The 16,101-nt window shown below is 33.4% G+C and overlaps 1 protein-coding gene across 15 annotated transcripts in view; it reads left to right on the top strand.

The window, feature by feature from the left end:
* Window positions 1–16,101, top strand: part of frya (furry homolog a (Drosophila)) — a 132,409-nt gene that overhangs the window by 89,118 nt on the left and 27,190 nt on the right. For 12 of the 15 annotated variants that reach the window (XR_012390916.1, XR_012390917.1, XM_068213764.1 and 9 more), the window contains exons 35-45: window positions 638–728; window positions 3,337–3,419; window positions 3,827–3,977; window positions 5,714–5,817; window positions 7,312–7,494; window positions 10,479–10,680; window positions 13,176–13,297; window positions 13,636–13,823; window positions 13,899–13,990; window positions 14,952–15,553; window positions 15,641–15,738. Coding sequence is in view for 13 of the 15 variants with exons in the window: in XM_068213764.1 (XP_068069865.1) it covers window positions 638–728; window positions 3,337–3,419; window positions 3,827–3,977; window positions 5,714–5,817; window positions 7,312–7,494; window positions 10,479–10,680; window positions 13,176–13,297; window positions 13,636–13,823; window positions 13,899–13,990; window positions 14,952–15,553; window positions 15,641–15,738 (1,916 nt within the window). In the remaining 2 variants the exon portion in view is untranslated. Of the gene's footprint in view, window positions 1–637; window positions 729–3,336; window positions 3,420–3,826; window positions 3,978–5,713; window positions 5,818–7,311; window positions 7,495–10,478; window positions 10,681–11,455; window positions 12,116–13,175; window positions 13,298–13,635; window positions 13,824–13,898; window positions 13,991–14,951; window positions 15,554–15,640; window positions 15,739–16,101 lie in introns of those variants that run through there. The other 3 variants (XM_073923803.1, XM_073923801.1, XM_073923802.1) reach the window with 1 other exon arrangement.

Raw genomic sequence — 16,101 nt, forward strand, 5'->3', positions numbered from 1 at the left:
TGTGTGCGCGTTTAAAACATTGTGCTCAGTTCTTATTTAAAAGCATTGATCATTTGATTTCAGTAAAAAATAACAGCGAAATTAATACTGGCTCATGAACCTGAGATAGTGAGTAAATAAACCAGACACAGGTGAACATAGTCAGCAAGCCAATGTGTATCTATAGAAACAAGGGAAATAATATTAAAAATAACAAAATGAAGCTGCACAACTTTTTTTTACATTGATAAATAATAATAATATAATTAATAATAATAATAATAATAATAATAATACATTAATATAATATGAAACATTACATAACATTACTTAGCATCAAATCAGCATATTACAATGCTTTCTGAAAGATCATGTGACAGACTGGAACAATGGCTGCTTTATTATCACAGAAATAATTAACATTTTAAAATACATTAAACTAGAAAATAAAGATTGACAGGAATATTATTTGACATTATTACTGTTACTGCATTTTTATTTAAACAAATGCAGGATTTTGGCGCATAAAGACTTCAAATATACGCACAATTTGTCATAGACAAAACATACATACATGAAGACATAAAAAGCAAAGAGTGAACTGGTACTGTAAAATCACACGACTCATGCTTTGCTAATAATATATCTCTCTCTAAAGGTCCACCTTCTAGTAGCAAAACATTGGTGTGTTGCCAGGAAAACATCCCTGATGCAGATGATTCACCAATCACAAAGGAATGTGATGACAGGTATTTCCTTCAAACCACATGATTTGCATATGTTCCCTTACACTCTCTATTAATGTAGGTTTTTTTTTTGGGTCATGTATTACAGTTTGACGTTGATGCAATATTTTGCATGTTTGCTGTGCTTTTAAAGTCATGGTTTCCTGCTTCTAGCCACCCAGGCGTATTTATAAATGTAAAATGTAATTCTGCACCATGAAACCAGTTTTTTGTTGTTGTTGTTTTTTGAATAAAAAAGTTTTTTTTACTGTATAGTTTGTAGAGACAGTACACTCATTTACTCACTTTCCTTCGGCTTAATCCCTGCTTAACCACCAATTACCCAGCTTAATGCAATTGTTTTACCAGCAGATACCCTTCTAGCCTCAACCCAGTACTGAGAGTACAACCCTCAATGCTAGGAAACAGCCTGACACTCCCCCATTCACACATTACAGCCAATTTAGTATAGTTCAAGATGTAACTATTTGAAAATCTGAAAAAAAAAAAAAAAAACGGGGAAAATTGTCTGTAATTTTTTAGGTAAAGTGCTTAGCAATAAACATTGCTAATCAAAAGTTTATTCATTTTATTTTTGGCTCAGTCCCTTTATTAATCATGGGTCGCCACAGCGGAATGAACCACCAACTTATCCAGCATATGTTTTATTCAGCGGATACCCTTCCAGCTGCAATCCAACACTGGGAAACACCCATACACTCTTGCATTCAGACACATACACTACGGCCATTTGTTCTATTCACCTATACAACATATCTTTAGACTATGGGGGAAAGCGGAGTACCCGGAGGAAACCCACGCAAAAACGGGGAGAACATGCAAGCTACACACAGAAATGCTAACCCAGACGGGGCTCAAATCAGCGACCTTCTTGTTGTGAGGCAATCATGCTAACCATTGCGCCACTGTGACGCCATCAAAAGTTCAGTTTTTATTGTTTTAGAGTTGGAAATATACAAAAGAAGTTTAAGTAAAATCCCATCTTGGTTTTCGGTGGCGGCTTGAAGTGCATGCACTGTTTAAAACATATGCCAGAGTAGTTGGCTGTAGCATTGTCAAGATACTGGGATTTCAGCACTAATCAACATCTATTTACTGCTAATATTTCAGCGATGTTGAGCGCATACTTAAACTCCACTGATTGGCCATTGTGTTCACATGCTCAAAAAAAGACTGTGATCAACTCCACTGCTGTTCACTGAGTGCAAACACATATACATGCCACTGGAGAAATAGACCTTTTTAAAATTTCAGTACCAAATTCAATACTTTTGACAACACTAGATGGTGGTTCATTTCACTGTGGTGACCCCTGATAAATCAGACACTAAGCTGAAGGAAAATGAATGAATGAAGGTTTATGTAATATTGCCTTTACCCAAAATTGTAATCATTTCTGGCAAAAAGGAAAAATCAATAATTTGACAATTTACTCTTGGTTACTGCAACAAAAAATTGCATGCTGCATAATAAGGTTTCATGGTCCACAGGCACAAATATCGATGGTAATATACTTAAAAAAATTCTCATTAGAATGCATAGGGTGCCAATAATTGCAGAATATAACAATGATTTTTTTTGATGGGATTGTGCTATTTATAATTGTTTGTCCTCTTTTTTTGCTAAAATTAAAGGTTAGCTGAAAAAAGTAACTAGCTGCCTTAAAAACAATAATTTGCTTACATAAGTAAATAAACCAGTTGTAAATTGGAACTGCTAGGTTAACTTAATTATGGTAAATATGTAGGGGCGTAGATTTAGCGTGGACGAAGGGAACTCATCCCCACCAACATCCACCATCTATTGAAATGTCCCCACCAATAATTTAATTCGCTTAAAAATCATGCTGTCAATATTAGCACGCTGTCAATATTAAGGTGTGTGACACACACAAGTGAAAAAAAAAGTGGACAAAAGAAGCATTTTTTTAACGAAAAGTTTGTCACATACTGTAAACTCAAGTTCGCTACTGAATGAGTCCATCATGATAATGCCTTTAATGCTCATGTTTTTCCATGCTTTAACGCAGTCTAACTTTATAGCAGGCTAATAGAGTTGGTGCATAAAATGCCCTGAAAACTAATTGCAGAATAAACAGCTAATGTTAATTGTGACAATACAAACATGATGCCTGCCAATTTTCCTGATCTCTCAGAGTAGCATGTCAAATTTCGGTTGAAACATTTTGTCAAAAAAAACTACAGCCTGTGCTCCATCTTTCATTAACACTAATATATGAGACAAGTTTCATTTGCATTATGGCTAAAACAAACTTTTTTATTTAACTCTTTTTTTAACTCTTTATCGGTTAATAAACATTCCTTTAACATTAAACTATTTAATATAACTTAATAAATTAAATGAAGAGAGGATTCATATATTTTAATAGTTATATAATTAATGGCAGCTTATTTTTTCCCTTTTTTGGCGGGGGGTGCAAACCTACGCCTATCAAACCTAATTATGCTAATTAAAGTCAACTTTACTATACTTTTTTACTGCTAAAATAATAAAGCTGTCTTTGTTCATATTTAACAAATCTGCCAATAATAATGAAGGTCAAATGTAAAACACTCAGTGATAAAAGTAATATTTCTTCTGTCTACTGAAGGCTGAGCAACATCTTGCGAGCACACAACCGCCTGGAGTCTCGCTACAGCAGCAGTTCTGGAGGCTCCTATGACGAGGAAAAGAGTGAGTGAACATTATTACCCAACAGACTGAGGGAAAAAAAAAACAGTAGCTCAGTAGAAGAGCTTCTGAGCAAAGTCTGAAGTTTTATGTTCCTGCTTTGGCCATGGATGTTGAGACAGTTCTGGCCCAAGGATGTTTTTTTTACAGCTTAGACCGTCTTGTTGCATAGAATTTGAGTTATTTCTGATAGCCAGCTCAGGTAATAAGTTTCAGGTTGAAATAGCTTTAACTTAATGTTTTTGGAGCGTGATTTCATTAGGCTTGAGGCATGCCAGTTATGGAGTTTGTCTGTCTACATACCTATCATGCTTTGAGGGTAAATTCCAGTTTTATTGCCAGTCTCATGCATGAAAGGCATAGCTGTCAGGGAGAGCGTGTTGTTTTGACCCTGTTTGCTTGGTCTGCAGGTGAGCCGATTCCACCGTATGCCATGTGGCTTATGAGTGTGCTGGAAACCAATCAGCCACTTCCTCTTCCCATGCCTGTTAATGGAGGCTGCTGGGCACCACTGGTTGACTATTTGCCCGAAACAGTCACGCCACGAGGACCCCTTCACAGGTCACATTTTATTTTATTTTATTTTATATTTTATATTTGCTTTGTTTCATTTTTTTCTTTTGTATTATGTTCTTTTATTTTGTCTTTTGTTTTATTTTATTTTGATTGCTTTTATTATTAATAATTTACATTGTTGTTCTTTATGTCTTGTTTTATCTATATTTTGAAATATAGTATTATTTTTTATTTTGTCTTGTATTTTATTTTATTAATATCAACATCAAAATAGTAATATTTTTTTTTGTTTTTGTTTATTAATTTATGTTTTATTATTTTTTTATTTCAGTCTAGTCTACTCTAGGGAATAGTGTGTCTATGTAAATATGGTAACCCTGCACAAATACACCAGGACATTACATAATCTTACATGTATACTTGGAACATTAGAATTTTCCTTTCTTTTTGAAAACAAATTTCTTCTTAGTTTTTAGAACTCTGAGAAGAGTTTTGCATTGTATTTATTTTAATTCTTATCATTCTTTTTATATATTTTTAAAGCAAGTTTTTACATATTATTTTATTTTATATTTTGTTTTATGTAAGTCTAATGAATAGCCACACTATGGTAAACCTGCACAAACACGCCAGGACATTGAATCATTTTACAGTGAAGTATTTTCTTCTTTTTTTTTTTTTTTTTTTTTTTTTTTTTTTACAAATCTGAGAAAAGATTTATTTTATTTAAAATTTTATTTTATTATTTATTAATTATTGAATTATTATTTATTTAATTTTTACTTAGTCTAGTTTACTCTAGTGAATGTTGTGACTATGTACAGTAAATATGGTAACCCTGCACTAACACACTAGGACATTACATAATCTTACATGGATACTACAAATTTCCTTCCTTTTTGAAACAAATATATTCTTAGTTTTTAAATTTTTATTTTTTATGTTTTATTTTATGCTAGTCTAATGAATAGTCCCACTATGGTAAACCTGCACAAATTGAATCATTTTACATTGGAAGTTTTTTCTTTTTCGTTTTTATAATTCTGAGAAAAGTTTAATTTAATTTAATTTGATTTAATAGGTTAATAAAGGTTTTTTATATGTTAAATAATTTTTTATAAAAAAAATTTTCAGTCTTGTCTACACTAGTGAATGCTGCAAATATGTAAATATGGTTAACCCAAAAAAATACACCAGGAAATTGCATATTTTTTTTATTTGCATGTTTATTTTATTTGTATTTTTGATTTTATGTTTTATGTTTATTTTATTTAAATTTTTAATTAAATAAAATTTTGTTTTGTTTTGTTTAATTCTAATTTAAATTTATTTAATTTAATTTAATTTTTATTTATTTTATTTTATTTTATCAATGGCTATTAAAACACTACAGTTTCACTCATGTTAATGTAATCTCTCATCATAAAATGTGACTCTTATCAGACCTGCGCATTACGTAATCCTGAAATATTTAAGCATGTCACTCTGCAATTATCAGACATGGAAAATGGATGATCAGAAGCTTCAGTGCTGTCGTCATAGTCCCATTGACCCGAACAAAATGTGATAACACATCACCAGTGTACTTCTCTAACATCTACTTGGGAAATATGCTAACAATGGCCATCATCAATATAATACCACAACCAGCATACCTTCTTTAACAAATGTTTTTTGTCACACAGCAGTGAATATGTTCTGTCCTTTTTGAAAGGTCATTGCTGGTATGTGCTTTGGTTCATCTACTGAAATACCAGTGTGTGTTTTTTTGCTTATCACAGGAGTAACATTGCAGTGATGTTCATGACGGAACTGGTTGTGGATCACAGCGTGAAGGAGGACTGGGCTCTTCATCTCCCTCTGCTGCTCCATGCCTGTTTTCTTGGTCAGTTGTGTTTTCAACACAATTTAGGCCATTTTTTCAGGGATTAGAGTTTCTAGATTAAAGCTTAAATGCTTGATCCAGGTGTGCACAGATGAAAAGTGCTACTTTGACTGTAGTGCATGGTATTTATATCCCAAATGGAATTGCTTTTGTAATTTTATTATCTAATCTCATCTCACCTATTGCATCCCTAAATGTGTCTTATGACTATATGAAACTATGTGGCTTTCTAAGACAGCTATATTTTCAGAGAAAGCAGTAGCTGATATATCCTAAACATATAGACTGGACCAACTGCAATATAGTTTTTAGTATTCAGAGGATTTTAATTTTATTAATTTATTTTTTTCTATTTTTTTTCTATTAATTTATTTTATGTTATTTTAATTTATTTTATTTTATTTTGTTTTATTAATTGGTATTTTATTTTAAGTTATTTTATGTTTTTTTTTATTTATTTAGTTTTATTTTGTATTCATTTTATTTTGTTTTATTAGTTGGTATTTTATTTTAAGTTGTTTTATGGTTTTTTTAATTAATTTTATTTTGTTTTATTTTGAATTAATTTTATTTTGTTTTATTAATTGGTATTTTATTTTAAGTTGTTTTATGTTTTTTTTATTAATTTTATTTTGTTTTATTAATTGGTATTTTATTTTAAGTTGTTTTATGATTTTTTTATTTATTTTATTTTGTTTTATTTTGTATTCATTTTATTTTGTTTTATTAGTTGGTATTTTATTTTAAGTTGTTTTATGTTTTTTTTTATTAATTTTATTTTGTTTTATTAGTTGGTATTTTATTTTAAGTTGTTTTATGTTTTTTTTATTAATTTTATTTTGTTTTATTAATTGGTATTTTATTTTAAGTTGTTTTATGGTTTTTTAATTTATTTTATTTTGTTTCATTTTGTATTCATTTTATTTTGTTTTATTAGTTGGTATTTTATTTTATTTTATACATTTGTATTTTATTTTATATTAAGCACAGTTACTATGAAGAAGCCACCATAATTTTAAGTAAATCTATAGTATTCTACTTTATTTCTTTTTCATTTTTAATTGTAACTATTTTGCTGTTTTTGTTGTTGTTGTTGTTTTTAGATTCACTGTCCAAGTCTGTCAATTAGACAGTATAGAAATGTACACTAACTTTTAAAGAAGATCTTTTTAAAATATATGTATTTTTTAGACTATTAAAGCATACCTTTCATGTCTATTCTCATCTGACTTATTGCATCTGAATATGTCTTGTGGCTTATTTATTTTGTGCATGTAGGATGATGAACAAATGATTATTATTAGTATTTAGAAATATGTGGAATATTTGTGTCCCTGTAGATTAAGAAGATTATTCAGGTTTTAGAAATAAAAGATTCAAAAACTTTTATAACCAGATATTCCTGTTTAAACCTTCCATGGACCTGGGGAATAGATGATAAATTTAGGTACAAATGTAAGCCTCTGACTTTGATGATCTGGCTTTTTTTTAAAGGTATGGATCACTTTCGGCCAGAGGTGTTTGAACACTGTAAGAGGCTCCTTTTGCACCTTCTCATCACGTTATCTTGCAACAACAATTTCAGCCTCATTGCCTCTGTTCTGCTAAACACAAGAGATGCCAACAGCAACAAGAGCCTGACTTTCAAACCCTTCTACCAGCCTGATTTCTACACAGGTAGTTATTTTATTTTTTTAGATAAATAAGACTTTTTTATTTTTTTTACATTGAATTCTTTTCTTTTCTTTTCTTTTGATTGTTCTATATATCTTGTTTTATTTTTCTTATTTTGAATTGTTGTATTATTTTATCAGATATTTTCTTTTCTTTTTTTGATTGTTCTTCTCATTTTCTTTTTCGTTTTATTTTTTTAAATGCTTTGTTTTTTTTCTTTCACTTTGCATTATTTTATTTTGATTGTTCTATATGTCTTGTTTTAGTTTTCTTATATTTTAAATTATGGCATTATTTTATTTTGTCTTTTGTTTTTTATTTGATTGTTCTTATTTTATTTTTCTTTTCTTTTCTTTACTTTTGTTTTATATACATGCCTTGTTTTGTTTTTTCTTTTACTTTGAATTATTTTCTTTTACTTAGTCTTTTGTTTTATTTTATTTTGATTGTTCTATATGTCTTGTTTTATATTTCTTGTCTTTTAAATTATTGCATTGTATTATTTTGTCTTTTGCATTATTTTTTTGATTGTTCATTTCATTTTATTTTTATTTTACTTAGTTTGTTTTGTTTTGTTTTTTTTGGCTTAGTCCCTTTATTAATCAGGGATTGCCACAGCCAAATGAACTTATCCAGCATGTTTTATGCAACAGATGCCCTTTCAGCCGCAACACTCATACACTCTTATTTACACTTACACTACTGACAATTTAGCTTATTCAATTCACCTATGCCACATGGTTTTAGACTGTGGGGCAAACCAGAGCACCCTGAGCAAACACGAGGAGAACAAACAAACTCCACACAGAAATGCCAACTGACCCAGCCGGGGCTCGAACCAGCTACCTTCTTGCTGTTAGGGGATTGTGCTACCCACTGCGCCACCGTGACGTCCATTTTATCTTTTGTTTTATTTTATTTTGATTGTTCTATATGTCTTGTTTTATTTTTATTGTTTAATTATTGTATAATTTATATTATTTTATTTTGTCTTTTGTTTTATTTTATTTTATTGTTCTTCTCATTTTTCTTTTTTTCTTTTATTTTCATTGTTCTTTATGTCTTGTTTTATTTTTATTTTATTCAGAATTATTGTCTTTTATTTTATTTTATCTTTTGTTTTATTTTTGTTCTTTGATTAGTAGTTTCAGTGCTAACTCCAACCAAGGATAGAACTACAACAGGTTTAAAAATTCATAATATAATCAAATGTGATTAACTAAAATGAATTTATACTTTAAAAAAACATTTACCAAAAATGATGCTTACATATTTATAACATTTGAATGAGTGCTGCTAAACTATGATGCACCTTAATTAATTTTCCATCTTACTGTAACATTAGGCCTACAAATTAAGGCAAAACATAATGCTAAATATTTTGACAATTTCTATCATATTATTCAAATTTATGAAATTCTGCCTACAACAAGACCAATGTAGCAACATTTCATAAATCCTGTTTATCTTGAACACTTACTCATTGGCTTTGGTATTTGACACATGGCTTTGGAAAGCGCAGTCATGTTGAAATCCTGTGGAGGGGTGGAGGGCCACATTTCTTATCGGTACAAGAACAACTTCTGGAAGTGCAGCCAAAAACAATTATGTTTACACAGAGCATCTAAACCTCTGATTAGAGCATTCCTATGCCTTATTTCTATCGTTTTACTCCGACAGGACCATCGAATGGACACAAGGGACGCTGGTTTACACTAGAGGGTGGTCTCAATGTTTAATGCATGTCTAGGCAGAGACAAAATAATGACGATAAGATGCCATTCAACAGCCCCAGACATAACAGCATAACAGCATTCTTCTTTAATGTTCTTGATTTACATTTAATCATTTGGCAGATGTTCTTTTTTCCCAAAGTGATTTACAAATAGGTACACTAGAACTAATCAAAGCGAGAGACAAAATAAGAGAGGTGTTATATTTAAAAGAAGGAAAAATAGAATAAAAGTAGAAAAGCAATTGGTTTGAAGATCAAATACATTTTGTGCAGAACTTTATATGAAAAGTTTATGTTGAGATATTTTACTTTAAAGACCAGGAAACTGACTTATTTTTTGCCATAAAAGTAATATTATTGCTGAACAAATTCATTCATTCATTTATTCATTTATTTTCTTTTCGGCTTAGTCCCTTTAATAATCAGGGGTCACCACAGCGGAATGAACCGCCAACTTATCCAGAATTTGTTTTTACGCAGCGAATGCCCTTCCAGCAGCAACCCTTCACTGGGAAACACCTATACACACTCATTCACACACATACAATTCGGCCAATTTAACTTACCTAATTCACCTATAGCTCATCTCTTTGGAGTTGTGGGGCAAACTGGAAAACCTGGAGGAAATCCAGGGGAACATGGTGAGAACATGCAAACTCCACAAAAAAACGGCAACTGACCCAGCTGAGGCTTGAACCAGCGACCATTTTGCTGTGAAGCGATCGTGCTACCTGTTCCGCCACTGTGACGTCTGTTGTTTTATTATATTTAAAAAAAAAAGAATAAATCAAAAATAAATTAGAAAGTTAAAGTGTTACAAGACCAAATAAATTTTCAAACAAACACAGTACAAAAAAGTGGGATATAGACCTACTGAGACCTACTAGACCTACCAAGAAACATTTTTTAACATTCCCTAAATATTGTGTAAGTGGAATGAACCGCAAACTATTCCGGCATATGTTTTATGCAACGGATGCCCTTACAGCTGCAACCCAGTCCTGGGAAACACCCAATAGCTCTCGCATTAACACATGCACTCATACACTACAGCCAATTTAGTTCATTCAATTTATTTAAATCCATACCTGCCAACACCCGTTTTTCCCGGAAGTCTCCCGTATTTCAGACCAATCTCGTATACCCGCCCTACTCTTCAAACCACATGGCATTGGCTCATTCAGGAATATAAAATCAACTGCAGAGATTATTCTTCCCAAACTATTTCACTCAACCTGTGTGTTGTTTTCAGGTGGTGTGGACTTTTTGAGAAATGGACAAGCCTCTCCGGTGCCAGATTCAGGCCTGAGTTCGTCCTCCACCTCGTCCAGCCTGAGCCTCGGCGGCAGCAGCTCCAACCTCCCTCATCTGACGCAAGAAGAGATGGAGAACATGGAGAGCAGCACTGAAGATGATGAGAAGAGCAGCAAACTCATCGAGTTCCTCACTACCAGGTGCACAAAACCTACAGTTATCCTCAGCCAGATAAATGTCCTTTACAGTACTGTTTTAATAAATAAGAGTTTATTAATATGAGCTTTTTAATAGCAAAGAAGTCTTAAAATGATAAAGAAATGATTATTGTGAATTCAATTAGTCAATAATAGAGAAAATTAAGTGATAATAAAGACAAGGAAGAAATAATAAAGACTTTGGCAGACTTTTTAGCAATTGTATGTCATATATTTAAAATTACCTTTTAAAATGTATTTTGTATCAGCAAATCCGCATGTTGGAATCAAGTTTAAGCTGAAAAAATTTGAGTAAAAACAAACTAAAGTTATAGTGGCATTTTCTTTTTTGCATATGTCAAGTTCCAAACATTTATTTACATGAAAACTGAAACTAGCTGCTTGTGGGAAATGTGCTATACAAATGCCCATGTCACTTTTTGCATGTTTTTTTTTTTTTTGCTTGACATTAATTCCATTATCTAATTTTTTTTTAGCACATTTCAGTTAAAAATATGAGACATATTCCACATATTATGTGCAGTTCCACAGTTGTGAATTGATTGTAAAGTTTAACGATAATAGAGTGAATGTTTATGATTTAAACACATTATGATAAGCGGAATATTGCTGAAAGATTTTTATTATACTGAATAAAGTAATAAGCCATTTTAACAGGGACCCTAAATCCTCTACAGTGTTCCTAAACCATTTACAGTTACAGAGTTATTTCAGTTTACCTTCATTGTAACTGAAATGAATGGTCTGACTATTCCAGAGCTGTTCAGGAACTGATTCAGGAAATGACACATCTGACACATCTTGCATCTGATCTCACTCAGGATATTACTGACTTGTATGTTGTATTTCATCAGTCTTCATCCCAGTACTTCTCAATGTTATGCGGATTTTAAGGGCATCTGGTGTCGGTGTTGGTTTTGGTTCTTTCAGACTGTGTTCACACTGCAGACAATTCCAATTTGGTTTTCAAATGTCATGTTTAAGACATGTTATGCACTGTTATGTTCATTCTCTACAACTTATTTTGTTGACATATAGTAATAACATACCGCTATTTTATTCCCTTCTAGTTTTAAGATGAAAGTATTTAGATTATTAAATACTTAATCAAACAGCCATGGTTAACAGATAAAAGTAGTCAGATTGGAATAAGTGAACAGTGAACAAAACTACTTATTCTGATTGTGTGAACAGGTCTTTATGAACCAGATAAATGAAAATCAATATTTTTTTCTTTCTCTTTGCTATGGATTCATACTTTTTCTCATTTAACTTTCTGAAAGGTGTCTATCCTGCATTTTTATAATATTTCACAAGCAGCAATTGTTGTCTGTACTTTTAATTAGTTTGATTGAGCAGAGCTATTTGAAACTAACCTCATCTTTTACACACTACAAATTTTTTTTAAAGTGATAGTTCACCCAAAAATGAATATCTACTCCATTTATTTCATTTATTCACCCTCAAGTGGCTCCAAAAATTCTGAGTTTCTCTTTTGTTGAGCACAAAAGAAGATATTTTTAAGAAAGCTGCAAACCTGTAACCATTGACTTCTACAGTGGAACAAAGCAAATACTATGGAAGTGAATGGTTATAGGTTTCCAACATTTTTCAAAATCTCTTCTTTTGTGTTTAACAGAAGAGAGAAAAAAAGGGAAAGGGAGTAAAAGATTACTGAATCTATCTCTTTAAGAAACAAAACTTGTGGTTTTAGGAAAATATTATCTTGTGGCATAGTTCGCCATCTAGTGGCGGTTTTATCCCCAAGACAAAACATGTACTCACCAGCCACTTTATTAGGTACATCTTGATATAGTACCAAGTTGGATTCAAAAAGGTGCTGAAAATTACTCTGAGATTTTGGTCCAACTTGATATGATAGCACCATGCAGATACTGACGGTTTGTTGACTGAACTTCCATGGTGCTTTATTATAAGCTGTTCCAACACATCACATATATGCCCTATTGGATTTGAACAGGTGACTGTGGAGACTATTGAAGTGTAGTTGAGACTCATCAAACTAGGCAAACTTTTTCCGATCTTCTCTTTGTCCAATATTTGATGAGCTCATGTGAATTATAGCCCCGTTTTATTTTATCTGCCAGGAGTCTTCAAAGTCTTCAATAAACCCTACATATGGGTGGGTGTGCATAAAATTCCTGGTAAATCCTGTTAAGATTTCAAGCAGTCTGTGTGGCACAAAAAACATTAACCACTTAAATCATTCACATTCTGATGCTTGATTTGAACTCCAACAGATGTTTTTGACCACATCTACATGCCTAAAGTCATTGAGTTGCTTCCATGTAATTGGCTGATTAGTTTCATATTAACATTAGTTAACAGTTGTACCTAATAAAGTGGCTGAGGAGTGTATGACACTTCTTTCAAGGTAAAAGTGGCTTTACTTGTCATTAGACTTACATTTAAAGCATATCAAAGAGTTATACAGATATTTGCCCTGGTTTGTTTAGGCCTTTTGGACCATTGTGGAGCCATGAAGACATCACTCCTAAAAATCCACAGTCAAAGAGCACTGAGCAGCTTACCAACTTCCTGCGGCATGTAGTGTCGGTTTTTAAAGAGTCCAAATCGGGTAAGTCACATACTATAAAGTATGTCTTAAGTTATTCCAGGGTTTATTTACATTAAAGGGATAGTTCATCATCATCATTAAGTCACCATATACCTCTGTTGAACATAAGAAAAATATTGAAGAATCTTGCAAATCAGTAGCCTCCCACTGCCAAAGTATATCAATGGCTAACGCCTTTCAACATTCTTCAAAATATCTTATTTTGTACTTTAACTGATAAAAGAAACTCAGAAATGTTTGCAAACACTTGAGAGTGTGTAAATGGTGACTAAAAAGTGAACTTTTACAGGACATCATATTGCTGTTTTTTAAATGTATGTTTGTGTGTTTGCTTGCAGACATTCGGCTTGAGCAGCAGTTGAGTGAAGTGGCGTTACAGATGGCTCTGTGCAGCTCCTCCAGGCATTACGCTGGACGCTCCTTCCAGGTGTTCAGAGCTCTGCGGCAGCCACTTTCAGCCTTGGCTGTGTCTGACCTGCTTTCACGATTAGTTGAGGTGGTCGGGGAGCACGGAGAGGAGGTTCAGGTGAGGTTCTGGCTCCATAATGACACTTTTTTTTATTTAAGGATTGATTCAACTCATTACGCATCTTCTTTGCAGGGATATGTCATGGAGCTTCTACTCACTCTTGAGTCAGTGGTGGATAATCTAGCTGAGTGTCTGAAAAACAATGACTTTTTCGTCATACTACGGTAAGTACAATGGTAAACCCATAAAAATGAAACATTTAGAATTTGACTAAAAGGCATTTTAATTGGTAAAAATATATAAATATATATATTATAACATGCATAGCACACTTTTGTGTTATATAGAGGCACTAGAAACATATTTTTTTACCATCATGTTTAGAGGTGCGAAAATATTACCAATGTCTGTAAAATAACAGACCAACATGCATTCAATTGTTCATTCATTCCTGTTAAACATACACATTCTAGGTTGTAAACATGAGATGTTTGGTCAGAGTGGCTTTTTTAGAATACAGAATGAATATAGAACGTCTTCGAGAAACATAAAACCAATAATATTGTAATGTAAAGCGGATGCTGACAAAGGGAGTGCTGATCCAATTGCAGGGTTTATTAGGAGAATAGTCAGGCAAGCAACAGTCAACACAGGAGCAAACAGATGTATACAGACAATTCAGATTTGTGGTCATAAAACAGGCGGATGGTCAAAAGGCAGGCAGCAAGCAACATAAACAAACAAAACAAAGCAAGGTACAAACACAGAAGGTGAAAACGCGTCATAATGTTCACAATCGGTATAACAAGACAGCAATGACAGCAATAAGGTCAGAGTGAGCTGTATATATGTGAGTGTAATCAGTCCATGAGCAGCTTCAGCTGTGTGAGTCCTAGCAATGGCAAACTGGAACATGTGTGAGTGTGCAGTGCATGACTGGATCTTGTAGTCCATATACCCGTGGATTTATAGTTTTATGCGATCTGTGAGTTTACCAGCGATCTGTAAGGATTAGGTCGCTGGTGATTGTGACAAATATGATGACATTTTGTGTGCATAATGCATCATAATTCAGTCTGTGGGCAGGATGTTTGACTAAGAATAAGGTTAAGGAGTCTTTTAATATTCACATTAAATGTCTGAGATGTTTTATTTCCTGTTGTTGATCATTCTGTGTCCTTGTAGGGCATCTTCACCAGATCTTCCATCCAGTGGCAAGTTAACATTGAACCGTAAAAGCACCAGTCAACTAGAGCTGATTCCAGGATCAGCTACGGCATCAGAGCGAATACGCCACCAGCGTAGCTACTCCGTACCCAAGCGTTTTGGTGAGGCTGAGCGTTCTTCTGATGTTCCTCGGAGCGCCACCCTAGACCGCATCCACCATCATCAGAGCAACATTTCCAAGCTTCGATCCCTGTCCTCATCCTCCTCAAGGGACAACGTAGTCTCCACCGACCCAACCAACGCCAACCATCCTCACAACCTGCTGGCCACCATCTTTTGGGCAGTGGTGTCACTCATGGAGTCAGACTTTGAGTTTGAGTACCAGATGTCCCTCAGGCTGTTGGGGAAACTACTGGGCCACATTTCATTGGATAAGCAGGAATACAAAGAAAAGCTGGAGAAGATCCAGCTCCAGCTGAAATGGAAGGATTTCACAGGTCTTCAGAAATTGCTCCTGAAAGGATTCACCTCTGCAAACACTACAGAACTGACTTTAGAGCTTTTCAGCCAGCTCACACCTGTCTCACGTCTGCCAGTGGTGGACACCTCACAGGCCATAGGTAGACCTTTATAATTCTAATGCCAAATTCACATTCATTCTTTATTATAAGCAGAATTTTAAATTCTAAACTTCTGTTACTCTTCAGGTTTCCCACTGAATGTCCTCTGCCTCATTCCTCATCTTGTGTTACACTTCGACTCACCTTCTCAATTCTGTAAGGATGTGGCTGAGAGAATTTCCCAGGTCTGTTCCTGTTACGTTGAAATGCACTTTAACACTTCACTGCAAAAAGAAAATCCACTTAAATATGAGAAAAATAAGAATTATTTCAGAATATGCAGCCCAGAAACAAGTCAAATAATCTGCATGTTCAGTAAGATACTGTAAATACACTCGGTAAGATTTCTTGAAAGAAGAATCTTTGAAAAAAAGATTTTGCTATGTGGACTTGACTACCCAGATAGCAAAATATCTATGGCCCAGCTCTGGCCCATACAATCAGCTTTTGCTTGGCCCACATGCCGTAGTGAAGTACGGTACATGACTGGACCGAGTCTGGCTTCCAGAGAAGGGCCAAACGTGGACCATGTCTGGGTCAAGTCTCAG

This window comes from Danio rerio, chromosome 15 (assembly GCF_049306965.1).
Source record: "Danio rerio strain Tuebingen ecotype United States chromosome 15, GRCz12tu, whole genome shotgun sequence".
In the NCBI taxonomy this organism is placed as follows: domain Eukaryota; kingdom Metazoa; phylum Chordata; class Actinopteri; order Cypriniformes; family Danionidae; genus Danio; species Danio rerio.